Genomic DNA, 26,600 nt, shown 5'->3' with positions numbered 1-26,600 from the left:
AATAATCTTATGAGAACATGTGCAACAAATTAACAGACCTAAGAGAACTGGGTGGTTTTTAAAAACCAAATATGCCACAAAAATAGACCCATGAAGAGAGGAGAAGCTTGAATATTCCAGTTAACAGAGGGCACAGTGGGCTGATGGCTGAAGGAAACTACTGAAAAAATTCTAGAACCTGACGGATTTGTGGCGTACTTTCATCGAACTTTAAAAACTAGAACAGAATTCTAATGTCACTTAAGTACTGTGGACCATTGAAAACAGTCCATCTTATAAAGGCAGCATCATTTAATTCTAAAATCTGATGAAGATACAAAGAAAAAAGAAAATTATAGACCTCTCTCATTTAATTTTTTTATTTTTTAAAAATTTATATTTTTATTGATTTCAGAGAGGAAGGGAGAGGGAGAGATAGATAGAAACATCAATGAGAGAGAATCATTGATGGGCTGCCTCCTGCACGCCCCACACTGGGGATCAAGTATGCAATCCAGGCACGTGCCCTGACCAGGAATCGAACTATGACCCCCTGGTTCATAGGTCGGTGCTCAACCACTGACCCATATGGACTGGGTGACCTCCCTCATTTTAAAGATGCAAAGACTCGAAACCATTATCAAACAGAACAGGCAAATGTATCAAAAGAATGACAAATGCCGAAACCAGTTTGGCTCAGTGGATAGAGCGTCGACCTGCGGACTCAAGGGTCCCAGGTTCGATTCCGGTCAAGGGCATGTACCTTGGTTGCAGGCACATCCCCAGTAGGGGGTGTGCAAGAGGCAGCTGATGGATGTTTCTCTCTCATCGATGTTTCTAACTCTCTCTCCTCTCCCTTCCTCTCTGTAAAAAATCAATAAAATATATTTTTTTTAAAATGACAAATGAACACATTATGACCAAGTGGGGTGTATTCCAGGGAGTACACCAACCTACAGGTGACACTGAGAAGTTGCAAAAGGGTATGTAGGATTCCAACTTCATAAAAGCAAATGCCGGGAAATTGTGTGTCAACTAGAGGCCCGTTGCACGAAGAGATTCGTGCAATAGGCCTTCCTTCCCTTGGCTTCCAGCACCGGTTTTCCTCCGGCACCCAGGACCCAGGCCTTCACTCCGGCCAGAGTCTGCCTTCTTCGTCTTTGCTATAGACTCTGGAGTCTGCAGTCTTGTCTTCGCTGCGGCACTCTGCTCCCGTAGATCCCTTTGTCTCCCCCAGCTCTCCCTGTCATAGCAGGCATCCTGCCCCGCCTGGCCACTCCTCACCTGGAGCAGCTGGGCGGCTGCCATCTTTGGCCTTCTAATTTGCATACTCACTCTGATTGGCTGTGGGTGTAGCGGAGGTACGGTCAATTCCCATGTTTGTCTATTATTAGGTAAGATGTGTGTATCTGTGTACATGCCTGAATGTGAAGACTACAGGAGTGTAGTGAGCACACGGGCAAGGGGCAAGGCTATTAGTCTTGAGGGGGTGATATTGGGGGATACAAAAAGGGGAAAATGCAGCAGTAACTGCCCTGAAATATTCTAGTGGGCTCTCTCTCATTTGGGGGTATTAGCCACACCTCTACAGTCTCCCCCCACATAGAAGGGGCATTTGGTTTAGATGCTGGGCTTTGGTTTGGAAAGTGTAGGGTTTGTTTGACATTGGGTTCTGACTGGCTCTTGCTGAGTTCTGGGGGCATCAGTGGGTGGGGTGTTGGAATAGGCAAGGGGGCACATTCCTTGATTAAATCCAATTCTTTGCCTAATCCGTGCTGATCAAGGCTTCCTGGCCTCATTGTAATTCACGACCCCCAACCTCAAATGGGCCCTCATGCTCCTGGTCAGCTAGCTCCCTTCCCAGTCCTGACAGCTGTACATCCTCTCCCCTCTCCACATCCCCTCCCCCCACCCTGCTCAGTCTGCTATCTCCCAGGAAACAGAAGCGACCACATGAGAATCTCCTGCCGCTTCCACACCTGCCGCCGGCCTCCTCGTTCCTGTTATTGCCTTCCTTCATCATGCCTTCTCCCCTGAAATGCCGGCTATCTGTCCTTCCATGAACAGATCACTCAGTGTCGCCTCCGATTCCTCTTTTCCCCTGGAAACCACTGCCATCGCCTTTCACCCTCAGGAAGGTCTCCGGGACCTGCATGCTGTACACCCGATAGTAACTGCTGGTCTCATGGGACCCGACTTCTCGGCAGCACCTGCTAGTTAATCCTGCTCTCTCCAGTCATCCTGGTCGGCTCCCGGGCCCCACACTCCCGGCTTCACACGCATGTCCCCCAGGGTCCTGCTCGGTTCCCCTCACTATTGCTGTCCATCTGCCTGACTCTAAACTTGGGGGGCCCCTGGGGCTCAGCTCTGGGGCTCTTCTCCTCACTGCCCCACTGTCCTCTGGGGCTTCCATCCAGGGTCCTCTTGTCACTGGTGCACGGATGGCTCCCAACCGGCGCCTCCAGCCTGGACACAATCGCCTGAATTCCAGACTTCAGGCCACTGCCTTCCTGGCTTCTCCTGCGGGTAACCAGCAGGACCCCGAACTTAGCATGTGCTGAGGGAGCCCCATACCTGCTCCCCCTGAGTCTCCCTTTCTTGGTAAGTGGCAACCTCCCGCTGCCAGGCCGAGCCCAGCAACCTCGGTGTGGTGGGGTGAGGAGCAGCCAGCAGGACGCCCCAGCCCCGGACTGGGCGACGGAAAGTGTCCAGTGCGGCTCAGGGGCAGGATTGGCCCAAGTGACGCGCTTCCGTGGAGCAAAGGGCGAGGGGGGGTGAATGTGAGCGCTGTCACACGCGGGCATTTGTCACTGGTGATGGTTCTAGAATCTGCAACACCAAGAAACCGGAAGAAAACCACAGGTCTGGGAAGTCAACAAAGCATTTTATTCCACAGGAACGAACGAGGTCAAACAAGAACGACCCCGACATGAGAAGCGAAAGGAAGAGCTGGGACAGACTGGCGGCTTCGGTGGTGTTTACACACGGAACTGGGTGTCTGTTCTCGGGGTTGCCTCAACCAGCCACGACGGCATTTTCAGGCACAGATGCTGCTTAAAAACCAAGGGGCCCTGGACCCTGGAACCTTCTGAGCTGGAGGTGGGTACCACCCAGCAGCAAGACTCTGGGGCTGGGAGGCTGCTGTCCCCTCTCCGCCAGGGTGGCCAGGCCCACGGGTGCCCTCTGGCTGGCCTCTCCATGGGCAGAGCAAGCAGCTGTGGTTGGGCAGCGGCCTGGCTTGGCCAACTGGGCTGGGTCAGGGAGTTAGGAAGGCTTTGGATTTCTCCTTCCATTTACTTCACTTTCCTCGGAGAGGAGCCGTGACCGAGGCAGCACGAGAAGCGGTGGAGATGGTCCTCCCCGAGCTTCGGGCATCGCTGGCTGAAGGCTTGTAGGAAACGGGCATCCACGGAGCCAGGGCCAGAGCTGCTTCCCCCAGAGCTCCGGATTCTTTCAGGCAAACCAGAAACCTGTGCCTGGAGCCCCCGAGGCCTCCTCGCCACGCCTGGCATGCAAGCGGCGAGGGCAGGGCGCCCAGAGAGCTCTCGGCTGGTGCCCACCTGCCCCCACCCAGCCCCACCCCATTTGGTCTTTGGATCCCACTGGAACAGCCTCAGGCGCAAATGTCAGAGGAGTTGCGCAATCGGGGGAGATGGACAACTATTTCAAGGGCTGATTAAATTAGAAAGGATGGAGGGGGGGGGGGCCTGGAGCCGGGAAGCACCGTCCTGCAGGAGGCCCCCGCCCGCCCGCCCGCCCGCCCGGCTTTCTGCCGTCAGAGCCCAGAATATCCCGTTGCTGTGGGCGGAAGGCAGACTCGTCCTCTTTAGTAACACTAAGCTCCTTACTGTGGCACAGAGATTCAAGGGACTTCATTCCAGAAAGTGACAGAGGCTCGCTGATGACAGCCCCTCCGAGGGCCTCATCTTGAAGAGGTCCTGATGGCAGGTGGCGGGCTGCTGAGGCGAACGAGTGGGGCGCGGGGAGGGAGGCCAGGCCCCAGAGCACTGCGTGTGCGCTGACCGGCCCGACTGCCCGCCAGCAAAAACCAACCAACCAACCAAAACCAACCAACCAACCACCAGCCCTGCAGGACCAGGCTGCAGCTCTGCGGTCCCCGGAATCCGGGTTCAGTGACACCAGAGCTCGGAGTGCAAGGCCGCCCCTGCAAACACCCTGAGCTGTGCACTTGCACACTATGCTGAAGGGCCTTCTTGCTTCTTTGAAAACACCCCGCACCCCCACAGCCCACACCCAGGTGGGAGGGAGACGGAGGGAGAGATCAGCGTCATTGTGTCTTGGGAGGACCTGGGTCATGAGTTGGAAACCCCGAAGCCGGCTCCACGACCACTGGCCCACCGAGTCGTTTCAGATCTCGGCTGCATGGTGGCACACACTGATTAGCTTTATGAAAATAAAAATGTTAAATCACAAGGTGAGTCGTTCATTGTACGTGAGGTCCCCCGAACTTGTCTCTTCTCCACAGAAAAGGGAAACAGGGGGCCCGGGAAGGGAGGACTCACACGGCCTGGTGGCGTCTGAACCGAAAGCCAAGCACAGGAGAGGTCTGGGCCACATCTTGGTATGAAAAGCGGCCCAGCCTTTCAATACTCACACTTCCTTCCCTTTCCTAAGACACGCCCTCTCGCTTGCCCCCGTGTCCTCGCGACTGCGTCCGTGCCGGCTGCGTGGGGCCCTGGAGCTGGTGCCTGCGGCTTCATTCCGAGGAGTCCTGGCCCTTCTCCGCTGCGGCCCGGAGGAGAGCATCCTTACTGTGGGCCTCAGTAAATGTGTGGATTTTTGATTTGTTAAAACAAAGATTTCTACGGGACTTTTCCTTCTAAATCAAACAGGCTCTCTGATACTCACGCAGGGAAAGCGTACGGAGTTCGTTGGGCGAGTGCAGGAACAACACCCAATTTCCCTCCGAGCCTGGCTAAGCCAAGGAGAGGGGCAGGAAAACTATCTGTCATAACCTAACAACTGCCTTTAAAATGGGGCAGAGAAAGACATAAACGATGGGTTCCTGGGCCACTCCCCGCCTCTGCGAGGGCTGGCTCCGGTTCCGGCCCGAGATCCGCAGGCCCGAGGGGGGCTCTCCCAGCACCGCCCGCCCACCCACCAGGCCCCAGCGCTGGGAACTCGCTGGTTTCCGGCCCTGAGACCTGACACGCTCCGGCTTTCGAGTGCCTTTCAGAGAGGTCCCCAACCAGACATGTGGAGTTAGTGCAACAGAAGATCCAATATAACTTTATATTACTTTACAGCCAATAAGCCTTTACACACATCACAGGCCCTGGTGGGAAATACGCCTAATATTTACAAACACACAGTTGTACATATATACATGGTAACAAAATACAGGGCGGTCCAAAAATTAGGTTCATCTCAGACACTTTTTACCGTTATTCAACCAATACCTTTAAAAAATTCCTTCCCCATAATCTAAAGTAACCCCTGGCCCACAGGTCAATGCGGTTGGTTTCCATTAGGATCCCCGCCAGCATCTGCTTCCTCTTGTTCCTTGAGATCGTCCCCAAACCGTGCTGTGGCCTGGCCTCTACCTCAGGCTCCTGATTGGCAGGTGGGTCCGAGCCCCGTGCAGCCGCCGCCTCAGGAGTCCAGCTCCAGCTGCTCCTGATTCTCACTGAGCCTCAGCATCAGCTGCTGTTCATAGTACAGGCTCTTCGCGTAGTTTATCTCCTGTGATAACTTGACAGCGAGGACCTCCGATTTCACGTGGACCTGCAGGACAGAACGGAGTGAGCACCTGCCCCGCCCGAGGGGGGGACGGCCACAGGGCCCAGCTGTAGACACCAGGACGTGCATTTTTAAGAGACGGCCTCCAGGACCCTACTCCCAGTTAATGCTGATTTCAGGGGGTGGTGGTGGGGGGGGGGGGGCGCGGGGGGGCACGGAATCTGTGTCTTTAACAAGTTCCCCGGTGACTGTGCAGCCAACAGCAGGTCACCTGAGGTTGGGGACTGCCTGTACCTGGGGACCAGTTTCAGCTCCCGCAGGCTGAGTGCGAATAAGGGACTGCACCTTTGGGATTCAAATCCACATCCGGCCCACAAGGCCTCCAGGCCTTTCTTATCCACAACACGGAGCGGCTCACTTGCCTTGAAAGGGCCAGCAATGCAGCCGGCCAGGCTCCCCATCATGGAGAGGAGCTTGTGGAAGTAACTCATGCTTTTGGGTGTTAACTCTGTTAATCTACCAGCCCTGACTTAAGCCCATGACCCCAGGGGAGCCTGCACAAGCCAAACCAAACCCAAGTGCATTCCTGGGCAGGAGAGGTCAAGGGAAAGAGGCCCCACAGGGCTGGTTGCTATTTCTGATCTGCAGAAAGACCCAGAGATAAGCAGGAGCATTTTAATGATGCATCGTTCCCACATGCGGCTTGAGAATGCCAGCATTCCGGGTGAGGAAGGAGCAGGAGTAGCCCTGGGTTTCATGGAGACACCGAGTCGGAATACGGCCAGGACGGTGCTTCCTCCCACGTGCTCCCGCCGAGCCAGCTGTCCCTCCCAGCTAGATGGCCACGTGGTCTGGGGTCACACAGCACCTGGTTTTGAACCCCAGCTCCTTACGGTGATGGTTATTAATAGCAACATTCTTTTTTAAAAGTCCTGCCTTAGTAATACCGTCTAGCCTTTCATACTTAAAAGTATAAATCTGACTTACGGAGCATTTACCCTGGGTAGAGGCCTCTGCTAGATATTGCTTCTTTGCACAGAAAAAGTTAGTTTCTGATTGTTACACAGGAGAAACGAGAGAAGCCGGTGTGCTGACACCGTCCTGGATCCAGGGCGCCCAGTCACAGGTGGGAAAAGCCCCGCATCATGCCAGCGGGTCCCCACTGCTAGCATCCACGGCCCTGCGGCACAGGTGCTGGCATGTGCCGGGCGCCCGGAGGCGGAGCCGGGAGGCAGCACCACCCTCCCGAGCATGCAGCGAGCTCCTCTGTGCGGGACTGGGAGGCAGCACCTGGGTAACAGCCCAGCCTGGCCCTGCAGAGAGCTCGCGGGAGGAGAGGGAGCAGGCGGGGTGCCCTTGGCCTCGCTGTCTCTCTCGCTCTGACCACGTGGTTCAGGAGGGTGGAGGGGTAGCCGTGTGCACTCACCATGGGCTTCTGCTGGGAAGGGCCGGGGATGGACACTCCGCTGCTCGTGTTCACCGCCTTCTTGGTCACCTGCACGTACACCTTCCCGTGGTCTTTGGAGACGAGGCAGTGGTAGAGATCGTCGTACTTGACTTCCAGGAAAATGGCCTCCCGGTCTACGTAGTCCCCGCTTTTCAGGAAGTAGACGGCCTTGGAGGAGATGAGCACGCAGTAGCTGTCGATGTTCTCCACGGCGATGAAGCTGCCAAGCAGAGGGGACGTGAGCAAGGCGCCCGGAGCTCTCTCCTGTCGCTGAGCCAGCGGGGGTGGGGAGGGGGGGTGCCCTGGTGTCCTAAGGCCTGACCCCAGCTCAGGCTCCCTCCCTCCCCTCCCCCCTCCCCGCAGGTGGCTCAATCGCTTTGAGCCTGTTTCCTCGTTTATGAATCAGGAACAAATGTGAGGCTGGCATCGCGGCCCCTTCCTCAGGGGGCTCGACCAGCGTCAGCACATGGTGACGGCCAACGAGAGACCACTTCACCCTGAGAGTGACTGTGGGCGTTTCCAGGGAGGCCTTTAGGCAGCTTCGGGCGTGGAGAAACGGAGCAATGCTTTGCTGGACAAAGCAGGAAGAACACAGAGTGTGCAGGTGTGGCCTGGAGCAGCTGAGGAAGTTCTCAGCGCCGGGGAGGCCGCCGCCAGCCGGCAGACAGGCCGGGATGGAGATGGACGGAGGAAGTGGAACCAAACAGGTCACCAAAGGGGCCCGAGGCCCCGCGTTCGCACTCCGACATCTACTTCCTTCCGGGCTCAGTTCTGAGAGGAGGCCCGCAGCCTCTGCTCAGCACCTCCAGTGCTGGCACCGGTGGGACCTCCACTCCATTTTCAGAAACTCCACAAAGTAGAAGGTGCTTTTGCCAGTCAAGCTGCAATCCCGACTTTCCTAGCTTTCAGCCATTGCTCTTAGGGCTTTCGGGCAGCTCAGAAAAACCTCCCTCCTCTCCCGCCCGGAGCACCCCGATTAAGGGGGAGGTATGCACTGTAAGCCTCCGGCTCCGCTCCGCATGGAGGGCAGTGACCCGGTGAGCGCTGTGGCAGCTCGGGGCCTGGCTGCCTCCCGCATCTTGTGACAGCCTCCACCACGGGCGGCCGCAGGGAGGCTTAGAGCTGACCGCAGGCCGGCTGTCAGGCTGTGGCCCCTGGGCCTTGATGTCCTGAGAGGAATTTGCAAACTGTTGCTCAGAGCCCAGGCTCCCCCTGGAGCTGCTGGAGGACCAGGGTCCCAGGACGGCTTTGTCTCCACATCAGGGAAGGAGGCCTGCCTGCTGGTGACAGGAGGCTTTTCTCTCAGTCCCAGCCTGTGCCAGGCAACTGCCCTCGGGGAGGGGGGGGGGGGCGGGTTGAAGCTCCTAGCCTCACCCTGCATTCAGAACACACGGTCCTCAGCCCACCGCCACCCTCCCCTTTCAGCCCACATCCATCCTCCCCTCTCAGCCCACCTCAATCCTCCCTCTTAGCCCACCCCCATCCTCCCCTCTCAGCCACCTCCATCCTCCCTCTTAGCCCACCTCCATCCTCCCTCTTAGCCCACCTCCATCCACCCCTCTCAGCCACCTCCATCCTCCCTCTTAGCCCACCTCCATCCTCCCTCTCAGCCACCTCCATCCTCCTCCCTTAAGCCCACCTCCATCCTCCCTCTTAGCCCACCTCCATCCTCCCCTCTCAGCCACCTCCATCCTCCCCTCAGCTACCTCCATCCTCCCCTCTCAGCCACCTCCATCCTCCCCTCTCAGCCACCTCCATCCTCCCCTCTCAGCCACCTCCATCCTCCCCTCAGCCACCTCCATCCTCCCCTCTCAGCCACCTCCATCCTCCCCTCTCAGCCACCTCCATCCTCCCTCTCAGCCACCTCCATCCTCCTCTCAGCCCACCTCCATCCTCCCTCTTAGCCCACCTCCATCCTCCCCTCTCAGCCACCTCCATCCTCCTCTCTCAGCCCACCTCCATCCTCCCCTCTCAGCCACCTCCATCCTCCTCTCTCAGCCCACCTCCATCCTCCCCTCTCAGCCACCTCCATCCTCCCCTCTCAGCCACCTCCATCCTCCCTCTTAGCCCACCTCCATCCTCCCCTCTCAGCCACCTCCATCCTCCCCTCTCAGCCACCTCCATCCTCCCCTCTCAGCCACCTCCATCCTCCCCTCTCAGCCCACCTCCATCCTCCCCTCAGCCCACCTCCATCCTCCCCTCTCAGCCACCTCCATCCTCCCCTCTCAGCCACCTCCATCCTCCTCTCAGCCACCTCCATCCTCCCCTCAGCCCACCTTCATCCTCCCCTCAGCCCACCTCCATCCTCCTCTTAGCCACCTCCATCCTCCATCCTCCATCCTGAGGTCTCACAAGTCCCAACCTTGCGCGCAGCCTCTCAGAGTTTCCCCATGGAGCACTCCAACCCCACCCCACTTTGGAACACCTAACTGCTCACCTTCTAAAGCACTGCCAGACACTCACGTGTCCTGTCTGTTTCCTGGACAGGACTCAGCGCTGACTATGCTGATGGAGCAGTGGGTCCATATCCCCTCTCTGTCCCCACCACTGAGTACTCGCTCAGCAAGGATCTCCTGCTTCCAGTCGCCATTTAATCACGGCCTCACGTGACAAAACTGGAGTTTATTGTTCTGTTCTAACTGGTGCCAATGCCAAGAATGCAGACTTGTGAAGTCTCGATGCTCAAATGAAAACTACCCAGCAGCTTTGGGGTCCAGGCCGCTCAGCACACAATCCCTACCTCCTGGGCCCTGCCAGTCTTGGGACACAGCCTGACCACTTGATGGAACTACATGGGATCTACATAGCTGGTCCAGGGGGAAGGAAAGGGACAGACAGACAGAGAGCGGTAAACACTGCTTCCCAACTGGGGGAAGCACCACAGGGCAGCCAGGCCTTGCTGGGCAACCAGGTACAGAAGGAACACAGCCATGACTTCCGAGTGCCGGTGAGCCGGCACGTGGCTGCTGAGGCTGTACTGGGCTCTCGAAGGAGACCCCCAAAGTTGGCCAGTGCAGTTGGGGTGAGAGCAGGAATGTGCACTAAAAACCCAACCGAGATGATTTCTGTTCTGGGCCCCTCTGTGCCCTCACCCCTGCCCCCATGCTCACCCCAGCTGGCAGCCCCTGCGGCTGACCTTGGTGCACAGCCCAGCCCTGAGAAGGGCTGGCCTCCCGTCCACGCGGGTCGCTGCTCTCACACCTGCCGAGTGGCTGGCATTATTATTGCACTTCCACTGGAACTTTCATAGGCTTTAAAATAGACTCCTTTTCAAGATGCCACAGATGGCACAAGTCCTGGGTCAGGCCAGAACCCCAGGGGGCAGGGTGGCCCTGAGCTGGGAGGCCATGCTGGGTGGCACCTCCCATGGTGCACCCTCAAGGCAGCGGAGGGAAACCCCGTGGGCTGCGGATACCCAGGCCTGCTGCCTTCTCTCTGCGGTCCAGTTTTTCATCTGACAGAGATGATACTACCTGCCAGCTTCCAGCACAAACTTAGTGAAGTCAAAAGAATTCAAGGCCAGACAGAACGGGGAGGGGACGGGAGCAGTAAAGGGCACAGAGCTCGACTCTGCGAGTCCAGGGGCCCATTCACAGGAAGGGAGGCAGTGAGCCACAGCGGGCAGCTGGAGCACAGGATCCCCACCCTGGTCAGCACAGGATCCCCACCCCGGTCAGCACAGGATCCCCACCACGGTCAGCACAGGATCCCCACCCCGGTCAGCACAGGATCCCCACCCGGTCGGCACAGGATCCCCACCCGGTCGGCACAGGATCCCCACCACGGTCAGCACAGGATCCCCACCCGGTCGGCACAGGATCCCCACCAGGTCGGCACAGGATCCCCACCCGGTCGGTACAGGATCCCCACCCGGTCGGTACAGGATCCCCACCCCGGTTAACACAGGATCCCCACCCTGGTCAGCACAGGATCCCCACCCGGTCGGTACAGGATCCCCACCACGGTTAGCACAGGAAGCCAGAGATGGACCTGGCAAACCAGTCTCCATTTTCCTCCTGCTGCTTCCTCGGCAGCGCCCCGCCCCCCACGCTTGCGTGTGCATGCAAATGCACACACATACATGCATGCACACACACTATTTTTTAAATTACAAAATCTGGAAACCACATGGAAGAATAATTGAAACTGAGCTCAAGATGAGGGCTTCTCTCTTGTAATGGAGACCGACCCCTAACTCGTCACTGCCAGAAAGGAGCCAAAAGTCGGGGTGTAAGAGAAGCCGGGCCCAGTAGAGCTCCGGGCAGGCTCCGCTGCCAGCACCCTCCCTTCCTGGCCACCCCCCGCGGGGGCCTGCTCCACAGGCTCCACTGGAGGGGCTCAGGGCCCGCTGAGTCAGACACTGGCTTCCTGCGCTGTCCCCCGTGTAACCGCGCTTCGTCACGCAGGCTGCTCCGGCGCACGGAGGCGTGGCGCTGGGACACCTCGAGGCTGACACAGAACTACCGCCACCGGTCTCGGGTGGGCCTGGGTGCAGCCTGCTAGTCTCTGACCTGCTGGGGACCCCGAGGGACGGGGAATAAAAGCAAGTGGCAGAAACAGAGCTGGGACCGGGTCATCCCTCAGACACGAGCACCGGGAGCCACCGGTTCCGGAACTGTCTCAGGTGCTGTAGGTACTGACCCCACACAAAGCAGGGTTTTAGACTTGGGTTAAAAGTTTTACTTGAACGCTCCTGTGCGGACAGAAAGAGGAACGCTGACTTGGGAGAGTGTCAGAGTTTCTTCAGAGAAAGGAAGGCTGGGAGCTCGGGCACCCGGACAACCCCCAGCCCACGGCCACCTCGGGGCTTTCTCAGCGGCCCCGGTGGCATCGCCAACACCGGCCGGACTCGCACCCGGTGGCAGGTGGAACGCCTTCTCCAGGCCACATGGGCAACGGGACCTTCCCCTTCTCTCCTCAGCCTGCGGGACCAGGATGGCCCACAGCCCTCCCCAGCTTTCCAGGCTGAATTAATCACTTCCCGGTGGCCCGTGACACATGGCTCACACTTGTATTTTCAGAGCAATCATGTGTTACAGATAGTTGGTGATACTGTCTGTTACCCCTGCTAGACTGTAAACGTGTCGAGGAAACAGCCAATTCCTACTCGTCCTTGCACAGGAGGATTCAGTAAATGTACGTGCTCGGTCGTCTCAGAAAATGACGATGAAATGACATCGCAAGGTCAATGGCATCTGCCAGCGCACGCGCCACTTCGCATGCTGGCTGCAGTCTACCCTGTAGTAAAGGTAGAGCACCCCCTCAGAGCTCCTGAGTTTACGCATTAAAAACTTAGCAAGTCCTTAACCGTGGTCAGGACAGTGGGAAAAGCCGCCCATGAAAGTTTTAATTCAGTGGCGTGTCAAAGCATGTCCAATTCCCTAGGGGGTCAATGGTTATGACAGATTATTTCCTGGTTTAGAAAAGGAAGCCATGAACGCTATCCCTTCCTCACAAGGACCTGTCTTGTTTTTACTATGAGCTTTGTATTTATAATTACGTGCTATTAGAATCAACACTATGACCTGTGCTCAAACAAATCTTCCTGCTTGCTCTCTCTCTCTCTGCAATGTCTCAAGAAGGACAGGCAAGACACAAATACCATAAACATTACGTTTACAAAGGGGGCAAGGAGGGACAAGTTTACTCTGGGTTTTATTTCTTCCTGTGCTCTCTGAACTTGCTAACCATGCATGAGTTTATTTCATCAAAAAGAGAAAGGACTTAGCTCATTGGTGGGTCTATAGGCTATGTTTGTTTCATTTTTTATATTTTTCTGTACGTAACTTGGTCTGCAATGAAGAATTAGAAATAAAATAGCTACTTTTATTATTTTTTTTTAAAGAAAATGAGGTTCCTGGCTCCAGATAGACACCAGTCATAAGGAAAAATCAATTTAATCAGATAGGACAAATTTTACTTTGACATCAGCTTAAGCCAGAGGGATCCTATTTCAAAACCCAAATTGAGAAAAATGGGAAGCAATGGTAATTCTGCAACATACCAGAGAAATATTCGATTCATTCTAAACTGAAGCCTCCGCAGCTGGCCAGACCTTCAGTCGCATGTCAGTAACTATCTTTTTAATACTAATTAATTAAATAACATGAAAAAAAATGGGATGAAACTTGATCGGGGAGCACAAAGTTGAAGTAACCATGGCACTGGGACTTTGTGGGGTTTTCGCTGCATCAGGAAGTAATTACACAATATTTTCCAGAAGTGAAACAGTGAGTCTAACTGGAAAAAAATGTGGAAACATTTAGTTAGAACAGTAGAGCAAGGTATTAAAGATCCTTTTAAGGGGTTAACTCTGAAGGAAAATATGTAAATAATTAGGTCTGTAAACATGTTCTTAATTACAATTCTAGGATAAAAGTCAGAGGTATAATTGGCACTCATGTGCTTTTCCTGAAAACCCCTTTCTTGCAAAGTGATGATTCTAATGCTCATGTCGCCATGAGGACCCTGCCTGGCAGCTGAGGACACATCAGAGGAACCCCGCCGAGTCCCTGGCGACTCCTCCTCGCACACTGAGCAAGGCCCTGGGCACCTGCCTCCTTCCACACTCGCCGGCACGATTTACCCCACATGCGTGGAGACACATGGTTTTCATCTTTAGTCAAACTTCATTCATGCCAATCTCTTCCCCCAGTTCACAAGAATTTCAAGAGTTTCAGGAAATCTATTTTACCAACTCCACTCGGATTCCCGTTTCCAGTTTGCCACGGCTATTCTCAGGGGGTGCGGCTCGCTTTCTCCCTGAGCTTCTGGCACATGTCATTCTACCGAAAATGAATTTCGCAAGGACTAGGGATGGAATTAAATGCACAATGTACAGTAATTTATAATCTCAACCTTTGATACCGCTCCAAAGGAAAAGTGAACACTAATGTCAAACTGTAGCCACACAAACATTTCCTGAGTGCCCATGACGTGCCAGGCACTGTTCTAGGTGCTGAGGGCTCTTCCGAGAATGGGGCAGACACAGCTCCCTGCCTCCTGGGGTTACCATTCTAGCAGACTCTGCCCTTTCCAGGCTGAACCTGAAGGATGATTTCTGGGCCTTCTATCCAAAGGCCCAAAGTCCCACCAGAAAAGTGGCATAGCCCGGCCAGCGTGGCTCAGTGGTTGAGCACTGACCTATGAACCAGGAAGTCATGGTTCAGGGCACAATTCCTGATTAGGGCACAATGCCTGGGTTGAAGGCTTGATCCCCAGTGTGGGGTGTGCAGGAGGCAATTGATCAATGATTGATGTTTCTATCTCTCTCTTCTTTCCTCTCTGAAGTCAATAAAAATAGGTATATTTTAAAAAGTGGCATAAAGAGCAGTCACATCACCAAATCCTCACCATAAGGAAGCAGGAATATATAGTCATCCCTGGAGTGAGACGCCATTAGGATTCTGGATACTGGAGTGATGGCCAGGGCTGAGGCTGGAGTAAAAGAACAGAACGTACGAATGACGCCTGCCATGGACTGAATTAAGTCCCCCTTCAATTCCTATGTTGAAGCCCTCACCCCAATGTGACTGGAGTATGAAAGTAATTAAGGTCAAATGAGGTCACAAGGGTGAGGCCCTGATCCTTCAGGATTAGTGTTCTTATGAGAGACACCAGACAGAGATCTCATTCTCTTTCCTGTGCCATGTGAGGACACGGCAAGAAGGTGGCCACCTGCAAGCCAAGAAGAGAGCCTTCACCAGTAACTAAATTGGGCATCACTTTGACCTTGGACTCCCCAACTTCCAAAAGTATAAGAAAATAAATTTTGTTGTTTAAGCCACTCTGTCTATGGTGTTTTGTTACAGCAGCCGGAGCTGACTGAGACAATATAATGCACCTCCATCAAGAGCCCTTCCAGGAACACTGCAGAGGGTGTGGGTTACACCAAACACATCCAGGGAGGCGCCATCCTATCCAGCAGGCAGCAAATGGATTCTGGATTTGCCTGCTGATGCCCCCACTCAAATGCTGCTACAGAAATACGAGATTGGGTTAGTTTACCACTGTCTCTACCAATGACACTGAAGGCTATCCTGAGAGTTAGCCTCTACTTCGGACACTTCTCCACCAACCGAAAGCAGACACAGCCCTCAGAAACTTCCCTCGTTTGCTTTATCTTAAAGTGATACATAAGCATTGAAAGAAATTAAACTAGCGCTGGCCGGGGGTGTGTGGGGGAGGGTCGGGGGGGCGGGGGTCAGTTGTTTGGAGTGTCGTCCCGTACACCAAAAAGGCTGTGGTCTATTCCCAGTCAGGGCACATACCTAGGTTGTGGGTTTGATCCCTGATTGGGGCACCTATATGAGGCAACTGACCAATGTTTCTCTCTTTCTCTCTCTCTCAAATAAACATATCCCTGGGTAAGGATAAAAAATAAACTAAACTAAACTAGCATTTTGCTACTCATCAGGCATAAACTAACCTCTTTCTCTGGGCTGGTGGCTCTAACACTTACTTAGGCTAGCGAGCATTTTATATGAAAAGTCTCCAGAGAATACCCTAAAATAGTGATATACTGAGTTCTATCCTATCAACTCGGGATAATTTCACTAGTTTAAAATACTACAAGATCCCAGGAATAGAAGGCTCCTCATTCAAAGAGTAACAAAACAATTGTAAGAAAATTGCATTCCCCGTATTTTGAGCTATTAGTTATTATTGGTTTATCTGCTTTGTTTCACTAGCTTTCAGCAGCAAACACTAGAACACTAAAGTTTAAGACAATTTTACAGGGGAAAAAACCCTTAAAATTTGATCTAGAAAGAAACTGCCACTTTCTAGAAATAAAACATGAAGGCCCACTCTGAAACTCAGTTTGAGAAGCACAGCTTGAAGTAAAAGGCTGTTTTCAAGAGGCTTATCTGAACCTCTAAAACACTTGGGCCTCTGAGCAGTTCCAAGGTCTAAGAGTCATGATGATGCTCGGGTCAGATGGGAACTTCTCAGACTCAGAGACAGAAAAGACACCTCGGTGAACCAACACGCCGGTTCCTCACTTACAACTCGTCCTGTATGTTGTCCGTCAGCTTGAAGAGCTGCTCCTGCCCTTCGGCCTGGCTCTCCGAGTAGCGGGGGAGCAGCCCCTGGGGCCCCGTGCAGCACCGCGGCTTCCGCACCCTGTGCGCCTGCGTCCTACATGGGGAAATGGACAAAAAGCAGAGGTTAGGTGTTAAAATGATTTCCCAGCTTCATCTAAGACAAACGCACTACGTACTGCAACACACACTCTACATTTAGTGACTGGAACCAAACCACAGTATTCGCTGTGATGCACAACGAGACTGGGGTTAAAGACACCAATTCTGAATTAGAACCTTGCCTTCGCCATCTCCTGGCCATGTGAAAATGGACAGGTTTAACTTCTTTAACCCTCGGGTCCAGTTTTCTCTGTAAAATGGATGCCGGCACCTGCCTCGTAGGACTGCTGTGAAGATCAAATAAAATAATGCCGACAAGCCTGTGCCTGACAGGATGGGGCTGCCCACCAGCGGGGGCCGTGCCCGCTGTGTCATCACCACTGGACTTCCACCCGGGCGCCTCCAGACCTGCAGGGGCCGGGGAGGAGAGTGAGGGACTGTGGGCATTTAAAAGCACGTGCCCAGCTGCTGGATTTCTTCTACGATGAGCTCAGCTGCTGGGGACAGGGTGAGGGGCCCAGGAATCATGTGGGGGAAGAAAGCTCCGTGGACGGGCCCCAGGCCACAGCCTGTGTCCTGCAGTGGCGCTCACTCAGGCCACTCAGCTGTCGGCTGCCCGAAGGAATCTGCTTTGCTATGGCTTTCGGGGCAGTGATGTTGTCTCTGTCCACAAACCACATACAGGATAACTGATAAGTGCTTTCTGGTGTTTTCCTAGGAACAGGAGTCCGTATTTGTCTTGGAAAGGCTGTGCATATTTCAGATGACTGATAAGAGTGTGCCGGGTCTGTCCACGGCCTTGTACTTGCTGTACTTTTCATTATTTGTTCCTGGATTCCACCAAAGCACAACACCCCTCTAGACACATCGAGAAGAGGCACAGGCTTGCACCCCGAGTCGGCGCTTCAGAACCAGGTCTTGCAAGGGCGACGAGTGCCCTGGGGGGCCAACTGGGGTCAGGATACGGGCAGAGAGAGTCAGCAAGCTGCCACAGGCCACGCAATGGGCAAGCTGCAAACCTGGGGCGAGTGCAAATCCTCCTGGACAGGCCTGCACTCCGCTCACCAGGCCAGGCCGTCCGAAGTCCACACCTGGGAGGTGTTTGTTTTGCTCTGTGCTGGGAAGCCAGAAATCCAGCGAGGATTTTTAAAAGCTCACTAATAAGAGCGCCCTAAGAACTACTAGTTGTGTTCTTCCAGGGTGATGTAAAGAGACTGGAAAGAAGTCCCAACAGCCTGGGCTAAAGGAACGGGTAAAAGGTAACTTTATTTATAGCACACACTCCCAGCTCCCACTAGGCGTAGTCTCAATGTCTTCTTCCTCAAGACTCAGGCCTCCTGTTGGCTGGTTAGATCCGAACTATGACTGAAGGGGGGAGGGCGGCGGAGAGGTGGGCAACTGCTGGTGAGGGCGCAGCCATCAGGGCGCGTAAGGAAACGGAGGGAGGGAGCGAGGTGGGCTTTCCTGGCAGCAGAGCCCCGTTCTAGTCCCCACCTTGTGAAACACCCACCGCCACTCCCAACACTGCCAAGTGTCTGTTCCCCACGGGGTCCTACCATTCTGTCCCCAGGAAGCTCCTGGAAGAGGTCTGGCTATGGTGGCAGAAGCTCAGAGGCCCCTCCAAGAGAGATGTGACGGGGCCTGTTCCTCACCACCTTTCAGCATTTCCCCCAACCCATCGGGAGCTCTGCAGCTCGATGTCCATCTACATCCCCAATCCAACATCCCTCCATCTAGGTCACAACTGACCATGACCTCTGGATCAGTAATTGGTTATTACAATAACCTTTCACTTTATTCTACTGCCACCTGGCCCACTCTCCTCAGAGCGATGGGACTGACCCTTTCAGAATACAATTAGATACCATTAGTCACGTGCTCAAAACACATTTGCTTCACATCTCACTTAGATTGAATGTTTGCTCCCTGCGTGGCACCCCACCTGGAATGTAAGCGCCATGAGAAGAGGGATTTTGTCTGGTTCCTGCTAGCCTGGGAACTAGAACAGCGCCCGATTCACGGGGGAGAAGCAATGCACCTTAGATGAGTAGAATGTGTTTGGGGGTGGGGGCAGGGATAGGGGCCACTGTGACTACTGAGCTAAGAAAGGAAAGGTCACACGCAAATTGGTGGAGAGCTAGAAGATTGGAGTCTGGGCTCCGAGAGTCAACAAAATCAAGGCAAAATGAAAACCAGCTAGGATCCCAACTCCTGACGGAAAGGGCCGGGGTGGGTCTGTCCCGTTCACTGATCTTCAAAGCAAAGGAGAAGCCTGGGGGCAAATCATGAAGCTATGCCTCCGCTGACACACGCACTTCCCTTGCTGACACATGCACTTCCCTCGCAAGAAACAATCTTCCACTGAAGTGGGAAAAACATGCCCCCAAGGAGAGGGGCTTCGAGCCCTAAACTCCTCTGATGGGACCCGGGGAGCCAGAGAGGCCAAGGAAAGGCGCTGGGCTCTGCACCCGAGCCCTGGGAGCCCACACCTTGCACAGCCTTGGACAGTGGGCGATGGAAGTAAGCGTACCTCTCATCACCACATCACCTCCAGCTTTCTGCTGCATGAACGGGTATAAAATGGCACCTTACTGTCCTCTCATTCCCACCCTCTCTGCTCTACCTAAAGGGTAATGGTGTCCAATAAAAAAGCGGAGTGGCTAGCGACTACCCATGGGTACCAGAACTGAAAGATCCCTGCCAAGTTCTCAGGCCCACCGCTGAAGGCCCCCCCTCCGCCCCCCAGGCCTCCCCACTGGCCCGCTCCTTTCCTCACCCTCACCCCTACTGCCCAGACTGGCTGCTTCTAGGGCAGGTCTGGCACTACATCCTGCGGATAACAGATCATTAAACAAGAGGTGGCAACACTCCACCCACTCACCTCTCGGCAGCTGACAGCATCTCTTGCTAACTAACCTGGACATAAAAGGTAGTTTACAACACGAGTCTGCCTAGTGCATATGCAGCAACTCTGACTCCACAAACCTTTGTTTAGCCAGAGGTCTGTGGTGTACTTAATTGCTGCCAGCTGGGGGCTGCTCGGCCATTTTAAGCCCTCGGCGGCTGCGGTTTACAAATTTCACAGTGTATAGAAAGAAGCAGGCCTTCCAGTCAACCAGCTAATCCAAAATGTCAGCACCAAACCAACCCGGGCTTTGAACTCCATGAACACGTCAGGGAGTCGGCTGTGCAGCACGGACGGGTCTCCCCGGGGAAGGGCTGCTGATACAGTGGCTGATACACTGCAGATATCCGCCGCGAGAGAGATCAATGCCCACGCCTGCGCCTGGCCACTGCTCTCTGACACACACTGGAGGCCCCAGCCGAGCAGAGCAATGAAAACAGTCCTGTCATCCTCCTTAGGCAACAACAACCCAAACAAGGTGACGCAGGAAGACCTACCAGTCCCACTTGGCTGACCTCGCCTTTCAGCTGAGGGTCAATAGTTGGCCAGCCATTATTTGTTCTTCGCTCACACGATGAGTAACTATGTCATAGTTCTATTAGTTGAAGACAGATGTTGTACACACATACACATACTCCTGTACAGCTTAAGCTATCAGTAGGTTGAGAAATCTGTCATGGCCAATGTCTATCAACCCAGTGAGTTTCAAAAACAATCGCAAAGGAGGAGAAAGTGTGTGCCAAACGGGGGACTTCCCTGCGCGACAGACTGTTTATTCTGCTGACGATGCCATCTTCCTCAGGGGCCCGCGTACTGACCCCACAGAGTGATGGATTGTGCGTCTAAGACTTTTGTTGTAATTAAATCTCTTACTGATATATCTATATCTATCTATCATCTATCTATATATATCTATATCTATATCTATATCTATCTATCTATCTATCATCTATCTATCTATATACTTGTTTGATGGCACAAACAAGTAGGCTGTGAACAGCAAGTCAACCCAGACCATCTCTTCAGATATGGCTAATGGCTAACAGTTCTAAGACACCAAGATTCTCGACTGAATGGTTCAATCAAGCGTTTGTCAGTCTCTAAAGGAACTCAATAGTCTAAACAGGACTCGGCACGGAGCGCGGTGGTTAAGCTTCCCCTGGTCACTACTGCCGGCCAGCGGACAGTGGCTGGAAGGCGGAGAAACCTGCGGGCCACCAGCTACCTCTGACCTCTGGCCTGCAGGCCCTCCCCATAGGGGAAAAGCACCCCTTCTCCACACCGATGCCGCTCCTCTCAGCGCAGGGCATCAACGACGCTCTCCTGCAATGAAGCCTAGAGTTTGGCTCGGTTTCCATCGGAGCCCAGGACAAACAGAACCCCACTTTCTAGAACCTATCCAGGGATGGTACTGAACACATAGGGTTAATAACTACTGAGCTCTGACTGTGTTTAGTCTTGAACCAAGAAATCTACCAAATACCTACGACAATTTGGATTTTGAACACAAAGCCAGGCTGGGCAGAAGGGAACCCCATGGCAGTCGAGATTGGCTCCTAAATGAAGCTGCAGAGGATCCAAACCGAGCAGCCAGAAAACCCCCTGCTCAGAGCCTGCGAATGGCTCGTGCCGCCTCTGCCCCAGCGCCCACCCCATGCAGTGGACTCTTCCTGAGCATATGCACAGGCCAGCGCCAGGCTCTCGGGAGACAGGCAGGAACCACGTTGCCAGGGACCTCATGGAACCTAATGGAGGAGATGAACAGAAACAGGCAGCAAGGGCTGAGAGGACAGGCTCCGGAGCCAGGCGGCCTGGGGCTGAACCCGTTTCCCATTTACAAACTGGGACCTACGGCAAGTTGTGTGACCTCTTGGAGCCTTGGCTTCCTCATCTATAAAATGGGGATAATAATGGGATTGTTGTGAGGGGTAAGTCAACACATGTATGTGTTTATAACAAACAGGACTCGGTGCATAGCCAGCACTCAGTAGGATGCTACCTATGATGACGACAGCAATGACGCTCCTCTGTAGAGGGTGCCTTGGGTACAAGAGAAGGACCTAACCTAGCCCAGGTGGCTGAAGCCCAAGGTGGGCTGGGTCCAACGTCCAACACAGTTTTCTTACTGGGGAACTGGCTTCAAACTGAAATATTCCCCCTTCCCCTTGCTTTCTTGTTAACAACATTCTCCTTACCTCTCCCTAGAGTGCTGAAGTCATTGTGTAACAACACATAAACTCCCACATTGTATGGTCACAATTGCGAATGTGGGAAAGATGTTGAATCATATCGTTAGAAATTCTATTACGGTCGCTGTACGTTTTAGGAATTTGACATCCGCGGTGGGGGAAGACATTGCCTGGGCTGAATTTTCTCCCATCAGTGGGATTCACACCTGACTTGTTTATAGGGGTCAAGGCTTCCTATAACCTAACACATATTTTGGGGACCCCATGACATTGCAACTGTGACAGCGGGTAGGACTAATGCCACAGATATGCCTACTGGGATTTAAACTCTAAGAACAAAACTACTACTTGTTAACTAACTGTTCATGGGGCTGGGGGAGGGGCAAAGCCGACTGGCTTCATAAAGAATTCCAACCAAGGAGACGATGTCACAGTGAGGTTACACCTGCCCGAGCTGGATTTCCCAAAAGCCTCACTTCTGCATGCATTCTGGGGACGCTGTGCTTTAAAAAAAAAATAATAGTAGACAACTGATAAAGTGGCTTGCAACTTTCTACACTATCACAAAAAAGGGGTATTTTTGTGTTCTAGCCCACCACTCTGAATCAGATGTGTACAGGAGCCCCTCAGCCATGGCCAAGCTCCCTGCTGAACTGTCACTTTTAATGCCAATCCGAAGATACTTCACATGGGCCAAAATACACAATTTCTGGTAAACTTGATTCTGTGGCTATTAAGTACAAATTCTAATGATAACAAACTGACTAAATAAGCCAGATATTTTCAGGTCAATTTCTAGAAAATGATTACATAATTTAAAAAAAATCATTATGTTATCTATCTTCCCCCAAAGTTGATCTCTCTTAAAAAAAAAAATGATTTTAGAGAGAGGAAGGAGAGAAGCATTGATCAGTTGCCTTTTGAAGGTGCCCCAACTGGGGATCGAACCCAGGACCTAGGTTATGTGCCCTGACTGGAAATTGAACCTGCAACTCTTCAGTCACAGGATGACACTCCAACCAACTGAGCCACACCGTCCAGAGCAACAGCTGATCTTTTTAAGGAGACAGAGTTTAGGAGCGTGTGGTACAGAGAAGAACATAAGGCTTTGGAAAGAAACCGACACAGAGGGAAACCCCAGTCCAGTCGCTTGTTAGCCGAGTGATCCTGACGGAGCTGCTCTCAGCCTCAGTTTCCTTATCAATAAATGAGAATATAATACTTATTGGTTGATCATATTGAGATGACATACAAAAAGTGCCCAGCACAGTGCACACAGTAGGTATCATAAACGTTGTCTCCCTTTCTCCTACCCTTATTCACAATCATTGTATGTCAAGTCAATTTAAAACACCTAAGTGCAAGACTTAAAACATAGGTGTGAAGTTTGAGACTGAGGGTTCACTGTGGACCCTGACTTCCTGCCGTGCCAGGACACAGCGAGTGTCTGGACACTCGGGCTTTTCTAAGGAGCCAGTGCCTCGCTTCTTAGGTGCACACTCGCTTGGCCTACCCCACCCAGAGCTTACTTGCTTAAACTTTTTTTAAAGAGCTAGAGCTAAAAACTTTTTTTTAAAGAGCTAGAGAGCTAAAAACTTTTTTTTAAAGAGTTAGACCTAGCAGCTTGAGAAATGATACCAAATGCCCAATTCCTAGGCCTGGAATGACCAGCGTTCTAGCATACAGCCATTAGCAAATTCACCATCGCAGAGGTTTTCCAGGGAGAGCACCTGCTCTGAGTGGAGTTTGAAAGGCAACCTGAATCCATCCACCCTGAAAGTGGAGCTGCTGACTGAGGGGCTGGGTTGTCTGTCCTCAGCACCCTGCCCTGGGGGCCTCCACACTCAATGCGTGAAGGGCCCCCCTCAGGACCGAGGCTGAGCAGGTCTGGGGGTGCTGCATCCCCCAAGGGGCCTGCTTTGTGATTTGTTGCTTTTTCAAGACCACCTACCCGTTCATTCAGGCCGGACTTTTTACACAAGCTTTTACTATCAAACAAACGAGGTGCAAAAGGAGAAGATACTTCAAAATGGACCAGGCCACTGAAACCTCCAACCGCCCCGGGAATGAGAGCGTGCACACAGCCGCCACACTCACAGGGTGGACAGGATCAGTGTCAGCCCTGAGGTCAGCCTTTGGGTGGAGAGGGAGAAACTGAGACCCTGGGAGGAGGGTCACAGAGCCTGCCAGTGGCCTGCCCTCTCCAGGCCCCAACTTTCCCCAGGGAGGGGCTCCCATTCTGAACCTGGGCGAGGCCTGGAAAGTCTGGTGAGAGCGGAATGGAGGCCACGTGAGGCCAGAGTTCTAGTCTCTTCTCTGCATTGTTGTGCCTCAGCACCTGGAGCAGTGCTGGGCACACAGCGGGTACGAGAAAGGAACGGACCAGCGGCCACAAGCCTGGGTTATAGCTGGGGGCAGAAGAGCCCCAGGGGCCGCCTCTGAAGCCAAGCGAGTGGAGAAGGCAGCCTGTCGTGGGCTGCTCCTGCTCCTCCTCCTCCTCCACCTTCTCCTCCTCCTCCTCCTCCACCTTCACCTTCTCCTCCTCCTCCATCTTCTCTTCCTCTTCCTCCTCCTCCTCCTCCACCTTCTCCTCCTTCTCCTCCTCCACCTCCTCCTCCTCCACCTCCTCCTCCTTCTCCTCCTTCTCCTCCTCCTCCACCTCCTCCTCCTCCTCCTCCATCCTCCTCCTCCTCCATCTTTTCCTCCTCCTCCTCCTCCTCCTTCTCCGAGACAGGCTGGGGGATGAGACTGACCCAGGAACCCCTGGAGCATAAGCGTGCTGAAGATTCCACAGAGGAGTGACACTAGAAAGTTACTGACCGAGGTCACAACTAGGTCGTGTTCCCCGGGACAACTGGCCAGCGCCCCGGCGGCACTTCTCCAGGAGAGGAAAGAGCAGTGGGGCCCAGGGGTCCGGCTCCCTGTGGAGGGTCCAACCCCACCTTGACCCGTAAGCAGCTCAGAACCTCCTGATAAGGGATTCTCTGCACTGGCTCAAACTCCACAAACTTCTCCCAAGGGTTCTTACTGTATGGCTCTCATTCTTTTAATCCCAACTTTTAGGTTCTTTTTGACCTGAAACAAAGATGTCCACCAATCAATCACCTACTCCTTATCTTCCTTTGGCCAACTGGTGCATTCTCATTCTTTGTCTTCAAATTTAACCCTGGCCAAGCTTTCTCAAGATGCCAAAGCCACCACTAGTCAACCTGCCCCTCTACAACCAAGAGATGGCACCTTCTCCTTGACCTTGGTCATCCTGGCTCTGGCCCATCATCCTAATGCCCTCAAGAGTATCTTGATCTTTCTCTTTGTTCTGGCTCTTGCCACAGAGCCCTGGTATCAAGCCAGAGCAAGAATGAGGCAAGGAGCACGCCCATGTGTCTGAATGGGGACTGGCTCAGGGGCGGCCTTTCCCTTTGGACAGGAAGGAAGCCGAGCACAAGCTGGCAGCTGTGGCACCCTGCGGTGCCTCTAAGTGGGGTACATCTCTGCCCGGTGCCATGACGTTCAACCTGGTGACAAAAGATTATTGTTCACCTGGTGATAAGAAGGCCGAGCTGCCTTATAATTAAGTGCCCCAGTGTGAACATGAATGGGACTGATTGCCACAGTCCATCAACCCTTGGCAAACTGGTTTGTTTGGTCTGGACAGCAAACATTCTGCACTACTGGATTTTTTTCTCCCAGATCCCCTGAGGCCCCATCACCCCCTAAACCTTTTATAAAAACTACAATCTGTTCTGCTGTCTCGAGTTACATTCTGTAAATAATAAGCAACGCTGATGAAATGCAAAAAGCTGAAAATTCGCACAGCAGAAAGATCTGTAGTATGTCCCACATCTGTGTCACATTAAATGTGTGCTCACCAGACTTGCTGATTCCTGTCTAATCAGCACACCAGGGTGACGTGGGCCAGAAGGGCTCTCCTGCTACGTGCCACAGCAGGGCCACCGAGGCAGCCCAGGAGGGGCCGGCGCTGCACCACGCCGGGGAGATGCCGAGCTCACGCCGCAGAGACTGAGCGGCCTGCTCAGTCCTGGGACATGTGCATGGCAGACTGTGGGTCACCACTGTGGTCAGGCTGGGGACAGCCACGGCTCAGAACCCTCCTTCCCAGTCCTCAATGTGGCTGAGCTGGGCCCGTGGCGGTTAAACTAAATAACATGTTGTAATGACAAAATGTCTCATTTGAAGGGGTTGGCTCCCTATACATTAAAAGGCCTACAAAATAAAAATAGAACAAAAGGAAACCAATTAGAGTCCATTTGGCAGAATGCTTAGGGGCTACCAGAGATGTTAGTTGTGATGCCAGGCAAAATTTGATCCCATCTTTACTTCTTCCAAACATTTTACACGCAAATGCACACACACAAATATATGCACGTGTGTGTGCACACATGCAGGCACGCATATTCCCATTTAAGAAACATTGGCAGAGCCTAAGAGGGAACTTGGCATGCTTTAAACTTGTGGCGCTGTGCTAAGCCCCTGAATGATTAGAAGGCTCCGTGTCGGAAAAAACCCAGATTCAGACTCCACAGGGTCTTTAAGCAGAGGGCGCGGGAGCCTCAGGGACACGGGAAAACTCAGTGCACTGCCACCTCAACCAGCTCCCCTAGATCTGTATGTTCCCATCCACGTTAGGGAGAGACATCAGAGCTGAGACTGGGGCCACCAGGGCCCACCGAGTGTCTCTACAGCTGTGACTGCTGAGCTGAGTGTGCCCTGGGCACTGACCGTCACAGCATTCAATAAGGAAGTGTGTTATTAGCACTGCGTTTCATGGAGGAGGCAGCCGTGCCTGAGAGATTGTGAAGTTCGTCCAAGGCCATTCCGCTGGTAAGTGGCAAAGACAAACCTGGTCTTGGGTTTTTCTGCTTCTCTTGGACTCAGCACACTCACTAGCAGCATGATGTGGATGAAAATCTGAGTCCATCGCTGCAGTAAGCATTCTGGAGATGCTGGAGGCCCCCAAAGAAGGCACTAGTGTGACCCCGAAAAGCTTACAATCCAATTGAGAAGCCGAAACTTACATCCTTGCAATGACTGTGGAAGAAGCCTAGACCCTGTCCCAGTGATGAAAGGGCAGAGGAGGTCTGGCACCCACACTCCAGAGGTAGGATGGGCTTCCTGGGAAGGCCCGGCTTCACGGAGAGCCCCGCCTAACAACAGAGCAAGATTTCTATTACTCAAATAAAGTACAGCATCAGTACCAACCTGCCAAGTTTTTGTTG

At 53.3% G+C, this 26,600-nt stretch overlaps 1 protein-coding gene across 1 annotated transcript in view; it reads right to left on the bottom strand.

The window, feature by feature from the left end:
- Nucleotides 1-5,213: 5,213 nt before the first annotated feature.
- VPS13D (vacuolar protein sorting 13 homolog D) overlaps nt 5,214-26,600 on the bottom strand; it is a 222,901-nt gene continuing 201,514 nt past the window's right edge. Inside the window, exons 67-69 of the mRNA XM_054720656.1 lie at nt 16,133-16,264; nt 7,106-7,346; nt 5,214-5,724 (exon numbers count right to left, since the gene is read on the bottom strand). Of these exons, the coding sequence (XP_054576631.1) occupies nt 5,593-5,724; nt 7,106-7,346; nt 16,133-16,264 (505 nt within the window). The 3' untranslated portion in view covers nt 5,214-5,592. The remainder of the gene's footprint in view (nt 5,725-7,105; nt 7,347-16,132; nt 16,265-26,600) is intronic.

This window comes from Eptesicus fuscus, chromosome 9, assembly GCF_027574615.1.
Source record: "Eptesicus fuscus isolate TK198812 chromosome 9, DD_ASM_mEF_20220401, whole genome shotgun sequence".
Lineage (NCBI taxonomy): Eukaryota > Metazoa > Chordata > Mammalia > Chiroptera > Vespertilionidae > Eptesicus > Eptesicus fuscus.
Note: the sequence above shows the minus strand (reverse complement) of the source record. Positions and strands in the feature narration are given on the sequence as shown.